Source organism: Podarcis cretensis, assembly GCF_951804945.1.
Source record: "Podarcis cretensis genome assembly, chromosome: 6".
In the NCBI taxonomy this organism is placed as follows: Eukaryota; Metazoa; Chordata; class Lepidosauria; order Squamata; family Lacertidae; genus Podarcis; species Podarcis cretensis.
Window position 1 is genome coordinate 35,407,968 of NC_137175.1, and position 19,635 is coordinate 35,427,602.

At 42.7% G+C, this 19,635-nt stretch overlaps 2 protein-coding genes across 10 annotated transcripts in view; both read left to right on the plus strand.

Moving 5' to 3' along the window:
• Nucleotides 1-634: 634 nt before the first annotated feature.
• On the plus strand, nucleotides 635-9,638 carry SIKE1 (suppressor of IKBKE 1). Of its 2 annotated transcripts, none has more exons than XM_079982459.1 (6): nucleotides 635-794; nucleotides 1,367-1,535; nucleotides 1,649-1,754; nucleotides 3,311-3,453; nucleotides 4,323-4,436; nucleotides 7,483-9,638. In XM_079982459.1, exons 2-6 carry the CDS (start codon nucleotides 1,377-1,379, stop codon nucleotides 7,600-7,602), a joined length of 642 nt encoding a protein of 213 aa, XP_079838585.1. In that variant the 5' UTR covers nucleotides 635-794; nucleotides 1,367-1,376; the 3' UTR covers nucleotides 7,603-9,638. The 2 variants fall into 2 exon arrangements, with proteins under 2 accessions (XP_079838585.1, XP_079838584.1); XM_079982458.1 differs by lacking the exon at nucleotides 635-794 and adding an exon at nucleotides 1,088-1,180.
• A 2,946-nt stretch (nucleotides 9,639-12,584) lies between these two features.
• Nucleotides 12,585-19,635, plus strand: part of CSDE1 (cold shock domain containing E1) — a 30,019-nt gene continuing 22,968 nt past the window's right edge. For 4 of the 8 annotated variants that reach the window (XM_079979097.1, XM_079979098.1, XM_079979099.1 and 1 more), the window contains exons 1-3: nucleotides 12,585-12,720; nucleotides 17,119-17,510; nucleotides 18,156-18,315. In XM_079979097.1, coding sequence (XP_079835223.1) covers nucleotides 18,190-18,315 — 126 coding nt within the window. In that variant the 5' untranslated portion in view covers nucleotides 12,585-12,720; nucleotides 17,119-17,510; nucleotides 18,156-18,189. The remainder of the gene's footprint in view (nucleotides 12,721-17,118; nucleotides 17,511-18,155; nucleotides 18,316-19,635) is intronic. The other 4 variants (XM_079979100.1, XM_079979102.1, XM_079979104.1 and 1 more) reach the window with 1 other exon arrangement.

Genomic DNA, 19,635 nt, shown 5'->3' on the forward strand with positions numbered 1-19,635 from the left:
TGATGGGAACGGTCCTTCTTTTCTCTACTTCTGCTCCGCAGTTTGAAGGACTCCAGCCGGCAGAATTTAAAGCAACATTTCACGCTGCAGATTTGTAAACGGACAGCTAGAAGGAAGGCAGGCAGGTGGGATAGATGCGCACATGGCTGGGTAATGGCTTGCTAAAACAAATGGAATTGGAAAGCGCTGCATATTGAATTGATTTTAAAGAGCAGAACAAGCCTACGCGTGCCTACTCAAAAGTCAATCCATTGACTCCAATGCGGTCTCCCCTACCTCTTACAGCGCAATCCCTATACAGAACATGTCTACTCATAAGCAAGTCCTACATGGCAAGTAGATACAGGACTGCGACCGATGCCTGCGCCAGAACTTGACACGGAGCTTTCAAGTTACGAGGCTGCGCCTGACAACTGATCTCGAGCCTTTGGCTCCTGCTAGCGGAACCGCCGGGCTCCTTACGAGGCTGCAGGCCGCAGAGATGCTGCAGGCGCAGCCTTCCCCGGTCGCTGCTCCGCCAAAGGAACAGGAAGGCTCCACCTGTTGGATTTCCACAACCCAAAAGGGAGCCTCGGCGAGGCGCCTGCAACCGGAAACCGGAAGCTTCTCCGGAGAGCTAGGAATTTCCCTCGACTCGGAGAGGAAGGAAACTTCATACCGGAAGCGGCGGCGGCGGCGGCGGCCGGAGCGCGGAGCCTGTGACCTCTGCGCCCCCTAGTGTGCCTCGGAGCCGGGACCCTCTTCGCTGACGGCCGGAGGGAGGGAAGCCGGAGCGGGAGGCGCGGCCGGAGGGGGTAAGTAGGAGGGCGCGGACCGGGGGTCGCCTTCTGGGAAGGGCGAGGGGCTGCTTCGGGGTCGCCCGGGACTGGGAACGGCCGCAATGCTATGTTGCCTCCTTTCTCCCATTCACTCCATGTCGGACGCGGAAGGTGCTGCCTCCCTGGGAGGCCAGTGAAACCGGACCCTGCTTGGCTGCCCTTCCTAGGGCACAGACCTCCCTAGAACACACAGAGTGGAGCTGGGGGCAACCATGTCGTGTGGCCCAGCCTCCTCTAGTGCTTTCGTACGAAGACACCTCCGCCCTCCCCAAAAACACCCCACCGTAATATTTATTTATTACATTTATGTGGTGTACCTGGTTCTCCTCTTCTCTGCTTCATCCTCTCCACAACCCTGTGAGGCTAAACGATGGGGACTGGCCCAAGGTCATCCAGTGAGCTTCATGGCTGAGGGGGGATTCGAACCCTGATCTCCCAGGTCCTGGTCCAACACTCTTAACCGTTACACCACATATTTCAAAGCCTCACATACTCTGAGCCTGGCTTTGATAGCTCTTGAATCTTAACCCGATCCATTCTCCTTTCAGTTCTCTGACAATGGCCTGTACTATAGAGAAGATCCTGACGGATGCAAGGACCCTGCTGGAAAGGCTGAAAGACCACGACAATGCAGCTGAGTCTCTCATTGACCAGTCTACCATGTTGCACAAGCGGGTTGTGTCCATGAAGGAGGCTGGCACGCCTCTTTCGCACAAAGTGAGTACGGACCCAGCAGTGTCAGCGTGAAAACATGGGTCGGGGTGAGTGGAATGTTGTATGGATATTATTAGACTGCTCTGGGTTCACATGGACCATCTTTCCTTTACAAGTATCAAGAGGACGGAGCTGAGCTGAAGGACATGTCTAAATACAAACCTCATATTCTGCTATCTCAGGAGAACACTCAGATCAGAGACTTGCAGCAGGAAAACAGAGGTGAGCATTGTGTTAGCGAGGTAACTATGAGCCCTCAAGTGACTTGTTTGGCTGCAAGGGTTAACCAGAACATAATGCAAGCCTGCACCACTGATGGTTGTCTTGAACTGAAGGATGTAAAGAGCATCCATGCCTGTGTGGTCTAGTCACAGCTCTAAACAGGATTAGTCCTTGGATATGGTTGCTCATTTCACAAGCACCCTAATCCTAAGCATACATACTTTAAGTTCTATTGATTTCTGTGGGTCTAATGTCTTATAATAATAATAATAATAATAATAATAATAATAATTTATTATTTATATCCCGCCCATCTGGCTGGGCCTTCCCAGCCACTCTGGGCGGCTTCCATAAAAACCAAAAATACAGTAAAATCACACGTTAAAAACTTCCCTGAACAGGGCTGCCTTAAGATATCTTCTGAATGTCAGGTAGTTGTTTATCGCTTTGACATCTGCTGGAAGGGCGTTCCACAGGGTGGGCGCCACTACCGAGAAGGCCCTCTGCCTGGTTCCCTGTAGCTTTGCTTCTCGCAATTAGGGAACCGCCAGAAGGCCTAAGTGTGACTACTGATCTACCGTAATTCCTTCATACTAAGTGGTGTGTGGCACCTGATGAGTGCCACATTTTGTGCTGTAGCACAAAAATATATCTGGATACTGCCCAAATATTCTTCTCAGTACCAGTTCCTTATTCAATTGCATTCTTGGTGAAAGCTGTCTTTAAAGCTTGATAATAAAATTCTATTTCTATGGCATGCACACATTTCACCTACAGTCCTTTTTTAAAAACTGGCACCCATTTCCATTCTTTAACCTGATCACTTTCCCCACTGCCTCCAAAATACAGTCTGAACCTGAATAGCATGGCAGTATTGATGTTTATGATCTATTACTGTACCTTAAACTTCATGAACTGATGAGTTTTTCTTTTAAAACTTTGGAAAACTTCAGGGTACTGGGGCCAGTAAAAGTTTCAATATATTCTAATTGATGGTTTCTGCCAATTGTAACTAATCTAAAAATTTAAGTTGTGCATGTTTGGGCTGAATTAACACCTAATTCAGTTCAGTACACAAAGACTGCAGTTTACAGCCTTTGTGTGCTGGCCATTAATGTATGTCAGATGGATCGGCTCTTGAGAGCATGATAGCGACAGGAGGATTTCCCAAGACTGCCATCCTGAACAGACACATCTTGAACAAAATGGGGCTTATATCCAAGTAGATGTGCACAGTATTGGTCTGGAAACAAAACTGAATAAGTGCTGCACATATATCCAGAGTTTGAATCAATAGGTGAAGTACTGTACAGTTAAGGAAGGCCAGACCCATAAGGAATTTCTTGAAATTTCAGAAAATTTAATTCTTATTATAAGAGTAAGAAATCATGTTCATAAGGCACCAGTGGGCTAAGAAAACGTAAGGATTTGAAAATTATTGTATGTATAGAAGATGGAGAGGTAGGATGCACAGGGAAGTTATACAGCCTTAATGTGACCTTACAATATGGAGTTTCTTCCTTGTATTTGCATGGAATTTGTGTTATATTTTTCAGAACTGTGGGTTTCTTTGGAAGAACACCAGGATGCTTTGGAACTTATTATGAGCAAATATAGGAAACACATGTTACAGCTGATGATGAAAAGAAAAGATGTGGATGCTCAGCCAATTTTGAAAGTGCATCAAGCTCAGTCTGCAGTAAGGAATTATTATATTCCTTCCTTTCTATTATCTTCTTTCTGGAATAAAAAGAATAAGTTTTCAATAGCAATAAAGATGAGTGGCTTAGTTGTTGTGCTCTGTTCCAGTGATGTTTTTTTCTTGCCTTTTTTTACATTTTCCTCAAGAGTTTGTTCTCTGAAACATCTTCCTTCCATTAGTGCTCACAGGTCACAAGTGCCTTCCCTTTGTAAAATAAAGTGTTGCAACTCATCCACAAGGTATCTTCCTTAGAATTCTTATAAAGAAAATTACCTGATATCTCTCTCTCTCTCTCTCTCTCTCTCTCACTCACACACACACACACACACACACACACAATATAATTGCAGTTCTTTGTGACTTCAGTATTGTAAAATGCCATGAGATACCTTTAATTTGTTTTTGTACTGCTTGCAAAAATACATACCAGTTATAAGATCCAAGAGATTCTCACCACCACCACTACCTTAAAGCAGCCAGTATGTTGTAATTAATTCTGTCAGATTGCAACCTGAAGATCTGATCTTCCCTCTTAAACCTTCTGGGATAGCAGGAGAACATGCAGTTCCAGTACCTCCTGCCACATTCTGTAACAATCCCTCTCCTCTATTTGTGACAGCAAATGAGACTTTGGTTTTACCACACCGCCAGTTAAGGGAACTAACATGGGAATATGACAGAAGGCACAGTAGAGCAAAGTTCAGGAAGAAGCTCAGTTGTACAATATGGCAGCACTAGGTTCAGTGAGGGAAGGATGAAGATATGACTCTTTGGTTCTGTGTTCATTGACTTTTCTTTGGAAATATCTGATTTAACTTGTTTTTCTTTTTAATAGTTTATAATTTTGCTTTCAAATCTGCTTACAGGAAATTGAGGGTCAAATCGACAGGATCTGTGAGATGGGAGACGTAATAAGAAAAGCTGTTCATGTGGACAATGACCAGTATTATAAAATACAAGAAAAGCTAGCACAGTTAGAGGTAAGATGCTGAACAGCTGTAGTTGGGGATAGAAAACAGGGATGCTTGTGCCTTGTCAAAGGGTTCTTTCAGCCTCCAAGCCTAAACTAGAGTTGATTGCTGCTTTGTTAAAAGCCAATGCCTGCCTTGAAGTCCTCCTGCTGTAGTCCTGGTACAGCTGATGAGATAGGAAAGCTGGCAGCTGAGCATCATGAAAGTAGAATCGGCACTTGCAGAATGCTGCTCCGTATCAAAGCCCTTAAAACTGCAAGTTAAGAGGCCGTAACTCTTTGAGTCAGGCTTGAATTACTGAAAATTCTGTTGCTTCACTCTGATATGGGACACATGAATTTACTGGAGGGAAAAGGGTAACACTGCATAGTATGAAAATACGGTTTCAAGTTGGCAATTAAGCAGGTTAATTGGGGGATACAGCATTCAGTAGAACCTTACGACTAGGTACAGCAAGGAGCAACATGCAACCACTGAAGCTTTCTCACATGATTAAGAAACAGCAGTTGAGGTGGATAATCAGAATCTTAGCTTATCCCTCCCCTTTGAAAGTCAGGTAGGAAGCCATGTTGGTCTGACACAGTATGTATGTATGTCCAGTAGCACCTTAGAGACCAACTAAGTTTCTTCTTGGTATGAGCTTTCATATCTGAAGAAGCTGAAGAAGTGTGCATGCACACGAAAGCTCATACCAAGAACAAACTTAGTTGGTCTCTAAGGTGCTACTGGACAATTTTTATTAATATTTTTATATATTTCTGCTTTGAAAGTCAGTTGCAGAGGGAGCCTGTGAAAGTAGAATGGCACTGTCTGTAAACACCGAAAAGCAAATAAAATGAAACTTATGGTTCATTTTATTTTCCTTTCAATTCCCTCCTTAAGGAACTGCCATGACTCCAAGCTCCTCAGGCAAGTGCCAATAGTGGTAATGTTTCAGCACCTCCAAAAATTATTACTATTTTATGCACTGCTTTTTACATGAGTCCGAAGGCAGTTTACAGACATACAATAAAAAACAGCTAAAATAGTTTTTAAAGCTGAACAAAAACAACTAAAGATAGGTTTAAAAATAATGCAAAATAAACCTCTAAAACAGAAACCTTTTCATCCAGCTGGAAAAGCTTGTTCAAACAAAACTATCCTCAGTTTCTAGAAAGTACAAATAATGGGTGCCTGTTATACCTCAATAGGGATGTTATTCCACAAAACAGGATTCAAACTTAGTTTATTAACCCTCATCCAGCCCATCACTGCACCCAGACTGTGGTCTGGGACCTACACAACCACTCCCAGTTCAGATGTTACAGAGAAATGGAGCTTGGTATCACCACAGTACTGATGACACCTCACTACAGTTTATTGTGGGAGGAGCGGGGTACTTTTCCATTGGCAAGGAGGAGTGTTGCCAGATGGCCCTAGGGTCACCTAGTCAGGTGGAGAGCTGCCACCAGTGGTTCTTCTGCCTAGATAGTCAACAGAAAGTTCTGAAACAGGATGTTTTTGTTTGGCGGAGGAGGAGTTTGGATTTGATATCCTGCTTTATCACTACCTGAAGGAGTCTCAAAGCGGCTAACATTCTCCTTTCCCTTCCTCCCCAACAACAAACACTCTGTGAGGTAAGTGAGGCTGAGAGACTTCAGAGAAGTGTGACTAGCCCAAGGTCACCCAGCAGCTGCATGTGGAGGAGCGGGGAAGCGAACTCGGTTCATCAGATTACGAGTCCACCGCTCTTAACCACTGCACCACACTGGGGTATCTGTGGCTTTCGATGTGCTGGACCAAAGCCCCATGAATCCCCCAAGGGGTCTAAATTCAACTGCCCCATTCCAGGGCTTCAGATGATCCATAGTGGGTTCACCGCTCCCCTCCACCCCACAGCACCCCAGATCATTTGGATTTCTCTGCATTTATGTGTAGGAAACTTGAGCAAAGCCTCTGTTTTTTAAAAAGACCAAACCAGGATCAATTACTGCAGCCACTCCAAATGGTTGCTAGATATGTTTTTTTCTAGCTGCCTTTAAGGGAATCTTAAATACGAAGTTACAGCATTGTTGTGAAATACTATCTCACCAAACCAGCAATATGAGGATAATAACACTGGATAGCTTTTGTATTGGCACCATTTTAGTGTATTTTTTAAAACTTCATTCTCCAGACAAGTTGGCCTTGGTTTGAAGAAGCATGCTGCTGCTAAATTAGTACAACAATTTAAGTCCTGGATTTCTCTGTGAGCAGTTGTCCCTGTTTGTCACTCTTAATGAGAGATAATCATGGCAACCAAACCAGGAAACCAATCTCCAAACAAAGGATCTGTCAGTCTGATATTATAATCTGGCCATATGTGTCCTTTTGCTGTAGGAAAACAGCTTCCACAGGAGATGGGGATTAGAGTCCTGCTCTTTAGGAAAACATTCAGGATTGGACAGAATGTGTGTGTGCCCCTCTCCTGGTAAACTGGACCAATCAATATCTTAAGTGGCAAGCTTATAAAAAGCCACTGAGGGAGTCTTACGTTGACAGTTTCGCTTTGGTATAAACACTAAATCATTGAACAATTTGAACAGAACCAGGAATAATAAGGTGGCTACTTGGCAGCAATGGGGTGATCTTGACTCTCTTGAAAAATTCTTGCAGAGCATTTAAAGGACATTCAAGGTTGGTGGTCAATAAATAACTAGGCCAGGAAGCTGTGTGTGTGCTTGCTAGGTTCTTGTTGTCATGGCAACAGAGAAGAAATACATATAAGCCCCAGGCTGTGTCCAGAATAGGAGTTTGAGCAGTTCTTAAAATGGATGTTAGATCACCAAGCTGGCAATTACCAGTCAACTCGGCCAACACAGGTTTAGTACAACACAACTTGTGAAAGTGCTGATAGAAATGGATCTGTAAATCATTAATGTTTTCTCTTGCTATTTTTGTCTAATAAATGAGACCAATATTTATTTGTTTATTTACATTTGCCAAGGGTCTGGATTTAGTACTATCTTATGTTAGCACTTATATAACTGTCACTGCTTTGCTCATAGGTTTGAAACTGTTTTTATTGGTTTTATAGCTTGAAAATAAAGAGTTGAGAAAACTCTTAACAATCAGCAGAGAATCTATTGAGGTGAGGCAAGAAGAAATGCCTGATGGTGCTTCTCAATCCACAAAGCAACTGCCTTTGAATAGTTGATCTCTGAAGCTGGTAAACTGCACTGCAGGAAGGAGTGTGCTTATTTTACAAGCTGTTCTTTTAATTCCCTCACGTCTCCGTTTGGGTATCATTCCAGCCTTTTGCTATATTATAGACTGTGCTTTGTGCATAGCTGCTGAAATGACTCCCTCTGCAGGCTAAGCTTTGCCCTGCTTAATCATGCAGAGGAGTACTCATGCAGCTGTAGTCCTAAGCAAATGCTTTCTCAGGGTTATCCTTGCTTTCAGAAATCTCAGTTGGATAGGACAATTTGATCACTTTTGGCTTTTCCAGTGTAAGTACATTTCTTTAAAAGTCAGACTTTTATAGGAAATGCAGCAAAATAGTCCAAACAGACTTATTTTCTTAGAAGTTTATTTACTTTCAAGCAAATAATGCCTAAGATAAATTGTCATGCAGAATTTAGGCACTCCCGTTCTTAATTTGATTTAATTAATTGTCTAAGCAGTATTTTTGTTCCATTTAACTACTGTGTACCAAAATTACTTCTCTTGAATACATCAACCAATATAGAAAGTAATGCACAATTATCTGTAAAAGTATTCTCTGAAACCCTACATGTGTGAGTGCAGTGGTTGCACACAGAGAGATCTCATAATGTATAGCAGAATCTTGCATTTAGCACCCTGTCTAACATGCCATACCATTATGGAGGTCCTTGAATGTCTCATGTATTTCCATCCATTCCTCCTTTCCCTCTCCCTCCCCAACTCAAGGAATCTGAGCTCATGTTCCTTCACTGAACAGAGCTGGCATGTACAGACCTCAAATTCCTTGTAATTGCTTGTTGAGGGTCAGGGGGCAAGATATCTGTTAAATCCCTTGGAGACTCCTCTGTGTGCAGGCATTGCTCTTGCATGGGGAAGAAATCATGCCCCATCTATTCATGTTTACATAGTACTGAAATGATCTAGAATGATGACTCTTCCAAAAGCAGCATCCTTTGGAACTTCATGCTAAGTATTTCAAAATTTACTCTTTGCGAGGTATTGATAGTAAGATGCTGCTGTTTCTAGATTTCCCCCCTTTTCTTCTACTTGAGACTTCAGATGGGTGCTGCATGGAATCTTGTTTGTGTACTTTATTGAAGATCTTGTCTTCATGCTGAGTAGTTAAGGAAAGCATACACCAAACAGACTTGAAGACAAATAAATTATAAAGTGATTGTATAGGAACCTAGCCAAGTCCTGTCTTCATTTATAGTGCTCTGCAGTTTATTGTGTGTTCTTCTTAGCTGCTCGCTTGCAGACTCTCACATCCTCATACCTGATAGATTCTATGACTGTCTCAACATTGTGCTTGTGATTGTGGAGCTAGAACTGGAGACATGTCTAGCCTGTGTGGTCACATCTGTATAAATGTATTTGTCCCATAGCATGCTTCCATCTTGTACAGCATATTGCCTATTGTTAAAGTGTTGTAAACCATAATGAATGGGAAAGAAGATATTTCAGTATTTCTGCTTTCTACAGGTAAGTTTCAGAGTAGGATCAATTGCTCAGTGTTGACTTGAGCTTGCGGCACATGTCCTTTCCCCATGTTTATCGTCTTTCCCCATCAGTGTGGTGGAGATGAGAGCCGGGTTTATTTTTCAAATTCATCTTTTGGTGTTTTTAAATCCTTACCAGTCAGTTTTACTTTGAAGACTGAGCTGATAAAAGAGCTGCTGCTTTTGTGCATTATGCAAACATAACCTAATCAGCGGGACAGATTCACCTGTATATCATCACTTTGCAGTGTAATGCCTTAAATATATGCCATCAGTGCCACCTTCAGAATCAAACAGGCTCTTGTTATGAGCGGCAACATGTGCTCAGTCCATGCATAGATTCTGGATTATTTTGTAAATACCCTTGAGGGATGTTACAATGTACATAAGTGAGTTACAGAGCTGTTGTGCTATTGTTTGCCATCTTATCTGCCTGCTCTGATCAGTGAATTCAATCTTGTCTTTACCTCTCAGGTATTAAATATGTATATTTGTTCATTTTCCTGAAATAAATGTTTTGAGGCAATATTATATGTTGTGGCACTTTTTGTACCGTGGATAATTTATGGACTTACTTTACCATTGGCCAGTACCATTGTTTGCTGATTAACCACTTGGACCATTGCAAGTTACGTTCTGTATTTATCTGCAAATTAGGCTGAGTAAAAGGAACTGAAATTGGCATATGCTGGCTATAAATAGGTGTCTAGTGCAACCATGTTTATCAAACCAATTAAACCTTTAAGAATTTCATAAATGCCTATATTTAACTTTGTAAAACCAAGTTTTATTTCAGTCATTGACAGAAACAAAATGTACACATTCTCCTTCATACATGAGAATGACAAAAGCGAGCCTGTTTTCAAACCTAATTAGTAATTAGCTTTTCTCTAAAATATAGTCTAGGACACACAATATGAAATACAGTAAGTTAAAAGTACAATTCAAGCTGTTACCACTGCAACAGTACAATCCTATACATGTCTACTCTATTAGGCCTCTAGCTGAAAATTGCTTTGCAGTTAACAGACACTGCAAGAATAAAATAACACCTTTGTTTTAGAAAATAGGCATTCAGTTACCAGCCCAATATTGCACCTAATTTTATAGTGATGCTCATAATGGTTTGGACCTAAAAGTAGAGTGAGGTTGCTTTGGCTCATAGAAGGGGGCCTTGTTTGCACTCTTCATTGCAGCAACACCATACACCCTTAAAAATTATCTCCTGAAGGTTGGAGAACGATTCAGTGGCTTTGGAGGGTGGGGAGAGACTACATTTGCAGAGGGGGGAATATGCAGAGGGGGGAATCATGAGTGTGCAGAAATACCTTCTGTGTGTGCATGTTGGGACTGGAGTCCAAGCCTCTGGTTGGTTCACTAAAAGCACTGCTTTTGAGTCAATAAGGACAGGGCATCCCAACCTGCTTCAAGGTAATTCACTGACACAATCAGGGTTATGTCAACAGCCACTGTTGCTGGATATGGCATGCCAATATCCTGCATAGCTGTCACAAGAAGTAATTTATGTGTGCTCCTAAATCCAGTTAAGGAAGTTGCATACCATATTTTGCTGATACATAGTAATTACTATTATGGAGTTGCAATTATAATCCAATGCGACAGGCTAAACTAGTCTGACTAGCCTTGGTTTATTTACCCTACTTCCAAGCAAAGTGGTGTACCATGCAATGTTGCTGTTGTGTGGGAGATGATAGATGTGTGTGTGTGTGTGAGAGAGAGAGAGAGAGAGAGAGAGACTAAGACTACTATGTGACACCTTGCACAGAGGACCCAATTTGTTTGTGTTTTATAGAAAAGGGAACTGGAGGCTTCTTGGTGGTCAAAGGTGTAGGAAGCTGCAATTTCAATTTGGGGATCAACTGTAGCTCAGACAGAGCATCTGTTTTGCATGCAGAAGGTCCCTGGTTCAATTTCCAGGTGGGGCTGAGAGAGGTCCCTGCCTGAAACCCAAGAGAGCTGATGCCAGTCAAGGTAGACAGCACTGAACTAGATGGGCCAAGGGTCTGACTCAGTATAAGGCAGTTTCCCATGTTGCAGGTAGGGCTACAGATACTCTTATTGTAAATGGAGCCAGCCATTCAGTAAGCTAGAACTAAAAAGGTGGAGCCAATAGGCAGCTCCTAAAGTGCAAGGATGTTTCCAGCAAGAACCTTGAGATATTTGTGGTGGTGAACAAAGGGGGATTTAAAATGTATTAGAGGAGGAAATGATAGCCCTGTGAAACATTATAAATCCTTTGTTCCCTGTCTTCTTGTCTCCGTTCATTTTTCTTACAGCCACCCTGTTCATGTGCCTTTTGCTTCCTCTGCATAAAGCATTGTTAATTCTCCCTCTGCCATTCCCCTTTTCTAGTCCCAAGTATTTTTGCAGGGGCCTTAGGGCATGCCCAAGCAGCTATTCCTCTGTGTTAATGAGACTCTGCTTACATAGGTTATTACACAAGCTGCTTTGACTCTTCACATTAGTCTGCAGCTGAAATAGCTTAGTTCAGACTGCTCAACCTGCCTTATCAATGCTTCTTACTTCCAGGAAAAATAAGAGTAATGGAGGGATGAGAGGTGTGGAAAAGCACACTGTGCCAAACTAGGAAAGCTGACAATAGTTATGGTTGCCAATGCAAGGTAATTCCCAGTGCCTTAGGCTACAAAACCCTACACATCATTCTGAATTGGATACATCTACCCATCTTACGTGAGGGAAAGGAAGTAGACGCAGGGCTGTCTGAGGGAAAGGACAAGATGGTTAACAGGTGAAGCTTATTCCTGCATGGAGATGTGTATAGCTTCCCCTGCTGAATCTTTCTGTTGTGCAGCTGCTTAGAAGTGCAAGAGGCATGCAAGAAAATAAAAAGCGGTATTCCTAGACTGCGGCCTGGAAACTGCCTGCATTGTAGGCATGTGAAATTATGCAGTGGGGTGGGGTAGGTGGTGCTAGCAGCCAACCATATGCCTATAGACATTGGGCATCCTGGCACTGGGGCTAATAGCCATAGGCATCTAATTGGACAATATTGGAACAGGATGCTGGGCTAGATGGGCTGCTGGCCTAATCCAACCGGCTCTTGCGTGAGGGGTGATGGGAATTGGGAGTCCAGTCCAGCAACATCTGGAGGGTCACAGGTTTTCCGTCCCTGTTGCAAAACAACTGGACAGTTCACATCCTTCCGCGGAGGGTTTGCAATGTTATTGTGTCATTGTGCTGGTTTGATTAGGTGCCTTCCCTTTGCCGGGCTCATGGTTCTCATGACCTTTGTTACACATACACCCATCTTTTTCACATTTTGCAATAAAGATGCAATTCGTGCATCTCAATTCTGCACGGCGTCCCTTTAAACAGCGGCTGCCCTGAAAGGCGGCCAATAAGTAAACAGAGAGCAAAGGCGCGCATGCGCTTTTGCGTGGCTACTTATCCCGAAGCCTCCCTTAGAGCCCGAGCTCCCGCTTCCACCCCCCCGCCCGGCCTTGCTGCGCACGCGCGGAACCGCCCTCCTCTCTGCCCGCGAGTCTCGCGAGAAGCCGGGATTTATTCCTACGTGCTGTGCCGTGCTGCTCATGGCGGCGCTGGAGCGGGGGCGCTGAGCTGTTGGGGTAAGTGGGGTTGTCCCTGCCGGGAGGCCGGCAGCCTCCTCTGCCCGCCCGGCGCGACCTTGACAGTGGCGGGCAGGGAGAGCCGAGGGGGCTTGGAATGTCGCCTGTCACTCTGTCCCAGGGACCAACGGTCTAGCGCGGGGGGAACCCCTCCCCCACCCGCCGTGTGCCCTGCTCGTTTGACAGACGGGCGCAAAGAGGCGGGGGGGGCGGGAAGGGAAGGAGAAGCGAGAGAAAGGGAACCTTGCTGCGCCGAGCGGGCTCCCTCGCTCTCTTCTCTCCCTAGCTTCCGTTTGTCTCCAGGCAGGGGCCTAAAGAGAGGGAGGGAAAGGGAGCGGACTGGTGGGCCCGAAGCCCGACATCACTACGGCTCCCAATGTGTACCGCGCGACTGGCCTTCCCTCGCAAGGGCCGCTGGGGCTTGGAGTTCAGGGGCGCGGTGCTCTGGGCGGTCGCGGCGATGGAAAGCACTCCAACTCCCGGCGCGGCTCCTGTAAGCTGCGCGGCCACTGGGCCTTCTGGGGGGTGGAGTCCTGGCACCTCGTCTTCGGCGGAGCGGAGTGGGAGACGGGAACTACCTCTCCCGGCATGCAGCGTGCGGGTGCGGGGAGGGGAAGAGGAGGTCAATCTTCCTTTGTGTGAGGGGGAGCGGTCGCCATTTTCCTTCTCTCCCTCGCTCTACCCCCACCGCGCCCCAGCCTCGAGAGAGGGGCAGATAGTGGACACGCCCCAGGCGCCTGAGGGGAAGAACGTGCCCGTCGGTGTAACCGGCCGGAGGGGCGCCCAGGGCTGGATTCCGGCCTTGGCTCGCCCCCAGGCGCAGCAGGACTGGGGCTTTGGGTTTCCGCATCCTTTCTTTTTCGGATGCGGACCCCCGCCCCGCAAGCGTTAGATCGCCCCTCAGTAGTAGGAGCCACCATCTTGCTGCCTCAGTGCCATGTGCTGTGGCTTTCTTTAATGTGATGCTGCGGCACAGGGTGGAATGGCCACCCGTAGCTCCTTTCGCTCATGTGGGCAGCGGTAACGAAGCTGAGGAAACAGACGATTGTCTGGCACCGCTCTGCGGTCGTCAGAAATCCGTTTTGAGTGCTAACCCTACAACTAGGCAATTCAATTCATTTGCTGCAATATAAAACTATAAAGGCATTGTAATCGCGCATTCAGATCTCAGAGCAATATTTTGAGGCTTTCTTCAATTATTATTACATACTGCCTAACCAACATATTCAACCTTTAGGTTATAAGCATTAAATAAGGGTGTAGTCTGATCCGTAAGCCCCCTTTAAGAATAAAGCCTTCTTAATTCTATTGGTGCCTTTGATTTGCTGGTGACTTTGTCTCCAAACGATGACTATATTTGCTGATTTACTCAGTGGGAAAGGGGTATATAACAATACTGAATTCATAAAAGCGATATTGAGTTGCAGTGCACTCCTCTGTGTTCATATATATATACACACTTGGGAGTAAACCCGCTAAATTTGGTGGTCCTTTATCCTAAGTATATATGCATGGTTACAGCTCAAACCCATACATGTCTGTTCAATAGGATTTGCACTCAAAAATGTTTAGGATTGCATTCAGCCTCTTGTATAATTTCCTTTAATTACTGCTATCTCTTAATTGCATGTGGATTCTTCTGATCTTGATTACCAATATTCTATTTAGCTGATACCAAACAATGTTTTCAAAGACAAAACTCTGGTAGATGTCTCTGGAAACATGTAGCAATGCCTTGTTAGTGTTGCAATCTAAATATGGCTGCCACAGCTTACATCAGCTGTGTAGACAATGTACAGAAAACTTGACTCATGTCAACAAAGTACAAAAAAACAAACAAAGATCACTTAAGTCATAAGGGGGGAATACAATTGAACTTGCTTTTTACTGTGCCTAACTTGAGCTAATCCTTTGTGGATTTATGTGTTATCCCAGAGTCTGCTGCATTGGAGGCTTGGCAGCTGCACTGGGTGTTTGCCATTGGGAGGAGTATTTATAGCAGCTGAGCTGAAAAGTAAAGAATTTAAAGCACAGACATACACACTACTGATTTCACTGAACTACAGTCCAATGCTTCACAACATGGGAGAATCAACATATTTTGCCACCAAGTACAGGGAATAGTTAGGTTTAAACTGATTTAGAAGCAAGCCCCTCTGAGCTTGGGAGTTCTGTGTAAAATATGCATAGGAATTAAGACTACATTCAGTGGAATAGGCACTCTTAAGCATGCTTATGTTGAAGTAACAACTTTGTTTTAGTCAAATTTAATTTCAAGGATGTGCTTAGTAGTACAGCATAACAGCATTCTAGATTACACCAGCTAAACTAACCTGGTTCTGTTCTTACAAAAATGTTCAATTTTCTTATCCTGCATGCTGACCTTCCTACTTTGATTGGCTAGGAGAGATTTGGGATGTTCCTTTTTTGCCTTACTAAGTTTCTTGGACTGTTTTTAACTGTGCTAACTGTACATCAGCAATAATATATGGAAACACTTACTATTCAAGAGATGTTGTCTTTCCTCCATAATATGTTGTCTTTCCCCAAAACATTGTGGGTTAGGAAAGACTACAGAAGTATAAAAACAAAGATGTGGGGTTTTTGTTTTTTTAAAAAACTATTTACTCATGTTATCTAGCTCTTTCTGCTCATTCCCCTCTCAAGATCACAATACTTTTTCACTCTCCTTCCCTTTATGTTAACTGGCTCAGCTGTTGCACAGTATCATTCTGCATTCCATGTCCAGTGAAGTTTGGATGCTGAAAAAAATTATCACTAGGTTCAGATTTATCTATCCGTTACTGCATCATCCTGACTCTATCATATAGGAAAAGAAATATGTAGCCCCTTCATTAATGAGAAAATACGTTACATAGATGCTGTTGATTATTTATTAATTATTAGTGTATTATAAAAGACAAAGTAATAAAAGCTAGTTAAAAACCATAATTAAAATACACCAAAACATACGTCTAGAGACAATGAAGACAATGAATGAAACAAACACTAATAGATGTACTGCTGGATAAGTGTTTAATGGTTATTGTATTTGTTTAAAAACCAATTAAAAATTGTGTGGTTTGGTTTGGTTTTTTAAAAAAACTCATTAAAACCAGCAGTAAAATACAGTTTGCCATGGCAGTGGCCCAGTGGTCAGTATTGTCTGCACCTTAGTTTTCAAAGTCCTGTTTAAATAGGAAGGTCCTGGCCTGCCAGCGGAAGAGGAAGCCAGTCTAACTTCTTTTGGGTGGGAATCCCATAATATGGGAGCAGGCTCAGAAAAGGCTCTCTTGTGTCTCCACCAACCATGTTGATGGAACCGAGAGAAGGTGTTCACCTGATATTCTTAGCACCCAGGCAAGTGTGTGTGTGGAATGTACTGTTTCTTCCTAGTGCATTGGGTTTGGAAACAAGTTCAAATACACAACTTAAAATGTAACTTTTGCATTTGTCTTCTTCTATAACTGGCAGGCTCAGGATGAAAAACAAATGAAAACAAAAATATACTTCCATGTTTCAACTCTTAAATCTTTTAGCAGTTTTCTTTGGTATTGGCCCAGATAAACTGCAGGGATTGGTTTGGACAAGCAGCTTACAGCTAATTTTTGTGCTACCTGCGTAGTTATGCTTGTTGTTGATATTATATAATAGCTTTAAATATTACAAATTATTGTACTGTTACGTTAGAGCATGATAATATCAACATTTTTAGATTACCATACTGCTTTCCTAGAAAGCAAGTAAAAGTTTGTTTTCAAAAGAAATAGACATTTCACATATGCTTTTGCATATCTGTGGTGATTCGTGTTTGTCTCTAATCTCTATTCCTGAAGCAACAGGAGTTTATATTCTAGTTGTGAAAATGTTCATGACTCAAATACATGCTTATAAACGTATTGAAACTGGTTAAGAAAGCCTGATTACTATATAAGCATTAGAATTTACAGTGGTGCCTCGCAAGACGAAATTAATTTGTTCCGCGAGTTGCTTCATCTTGCAATTTTTTCGTCTTGCGGAGCGCAGATTCCCCGGGTATTAACGGCTTTAAGAAAAAGGAAGCAAACCCGCAAGACGTTTTCGTCTTGCGCAGCAAGCCCATAGGGAAATTTGTCTTGCGAAGCACCTCGAAAAACGGAAAACCCTTTCGTCTTGCGAGTTTTTCGTCTTGCGGGGCACCACTGTACTGGTAATTTCTGAGATTCTAACCAGATGTTATGTTCAGTGCAATTTAGGATTTGAGCTTAGTAAAAAGGTAGAAGCTTTTTTCAAGCATCAGTAAAACCTTGGAGCTGTGAGAAAGATCTGCGCAGAAGGATGGGATCACATCTGTTAAGTGTCCAAAATGTCTAAAAGTTGTGGCATAATAGACTTCTTATTTGTTTGTTTTCTCTCCAGTATGAAGTGTAACAGAACAGAATTTACCACCTGAAACTGCTGCTTCAAGTTCAGATCAGGAAAGGAACACATCACATCGTAACAACAAAACAAGACCAAAGAAGAGTAAAATTTACACTGAAGACACAACACTTGATCTGAAACAAGAAGTTTGTGCCTACTCAACAGCTTCAAAAGAGCACGTCCCAACGCTGCTAGTAGTCTTTGTTTTCTTCAGTGCTGTGCTGAAACTGCCCAGTGCAGCACCAGTTATTCCTTATTAGCTTGATAGATCACTTGTCTCTTGCTATCTCTTTTTTTTAACAATAGCAATCTTCAAACTTTGAAACGTGTGCTGAAACGAAGAATTCGCGAATACTACTGAAAGTGCAATATTAGAATATCACTGCGAGGTTGGTGCATGTACTCGTTAAAACAGTAATAGATACTGGAATTAAAACTACTGTTTGACATGAGTTTAAATAATGCTTTTATTTAAATCCTGACTGCCTTCATTTGGTCAGAATATCAAAAGCGGAGCTAACATCTGGCTGTGGTGCTTATGTTTTTAAATGATTTGAGTTCATCAGTATTGCCATTTGGTTATATTTGCTGAGCTAACTGTGGAATGCAATCTTATCATTGTAGCTATTTCATTAAGCTTTCTGCTACTATTTTCCAGTTTCTCCCTTTTGAAATCAGTTTACTCTAATGCTATAAGTCTGGATCTCAAACTTTCTCCATATCCTTCTCCCAATTACTAGTATCGGTCAGTGAGTCTCCATTTCATAAGCTGATAGGTTTAAATGTTAATTGTCTGCTATAAGGACAGCTGAATTAATAGTAACCATGAGTTCAGTTAGCATCCAGCTTCTGCTCTCCATTTCAGAACCCCTCTTGAGGTAAAATAAAGCTATTAAATGCTTCCTTAACTAGCACATCAATCCCTTCTTGTCTTAGTATGTTAGGAGGCTGCCAGAATGGCAGCTTTTTATGACACTGGATAAGTGGCAGATATACATTGACAAGGTTGTCTTGTTTGATTTTGTTATATGCAGCATTATAAAATTAAGTTGAAACAGGCGTAAAAATATGGCAAGCACCTGGAAAGAATTTGTTGAATTTTCCATGCCGTCTTCTCCCCCTACTGCATACGTTAGTGCCAACCTGGGCAATGCATCTCCAGTCGGACTGAATTTATCACCTTATGGCCAATCAGTAAGTTCTTTTGCCATACTAGCAATATTCTTAAGGGTAAAGCCAAGCTAGCTCAGATGGTGTGATGCAACAACCTCCTTTGAGCAAAAAAAAAAAATGTGGCCAGTTTGCAGATTACTAGCAGAAATGTCTGCTCATTTTGGAACCTCTTATTAAACAAAGCATCCTATAACCATGCCAAAGTGCAGTGAGCAGGCTAAAACACTCTTAATTTGACAGTTTCAGTTTGAAAATCATTTCACACTCACCCCTCATTCCCAACCATTCTTTTCATTGGTCATTGTACCAGGCCTAGTTCCTGTTTCAGGGCAATTGGTTACCTCTCCAGCTGTTTAAAATCAAAACTACCCTAATACTTAGATAATTTTGGGTTTCTTTTGTTATTTCTCTGGAAAACCCTAAAACAGAGAGATCCAAAGCTTCCTTCAAATGGCCAAAGGCAGCCGATTCAAATTTTGAGCCTTTTTGAAAATGAGCAGAGTATACATCTGCCAAATTTTCTTGTCTGTGACAACTCAGTGTCTAGCTGGAATACGGTTGATAGCTAGTTAGTTGAAACATGTCCATCCTTAGCCTTTACTAGCATGGAAATTGTTCCGGGGTTCTCCCCAAAAGCCTGTAAGATTGGCAGCGAACTACTAAGTTTAAAAGTTTATGTCCTTGAGAGACAATGTGTTTGTTCTCATGTCTAGCATAGTTAAATGCTGGGGAAGGGGCTCTCTTCAATCCTCTAAATACTTGTTTATTGCTCAATAATGAAATGGAAAAGTAGTTGTGATGCCATAAAACATAATTAGGCAAAATTCTCAAGCCTCAAGATCGTATTTCAAAATAATTGAGGGCTGCTGAAATGGAATTATAAGTACAGCCCAGAAAAGGGTCATAGCACAGTGGTAGAGCACATACTTTCCCATATACAAGGTCCCAGGCTCAATCCCTGGCAGCTTCAGTTAAAAAGCCCTTTCAACAGGGCTGAGTAAGACCTTTGTTTTAAATAACATTCAGTAGCTGCTGATCAGTAGTACTGAGCTAGATGGACTAATATTCTGATACTTTATAAGGCAAATAATATTCTTAAAATAAGAAAAAAAAATCCTTCTAAAATCTTTTGTTCATTGCCCTAAAAACCCTGAAAATGACTGCTACTGTACATCAGTGTAGGAATTTCTTTCCTGCATTATGGATTTGACATAGTAAACAGTAAACCAGCAACTGTTCATGAATACAATACTGGTGCAACATGCTCTGTAGAATAGAGGCCGTAAATTGTTGCTGGAGCAATTTCACTTCAGTTCATCTCTGTGCAATACAGTTGATGTT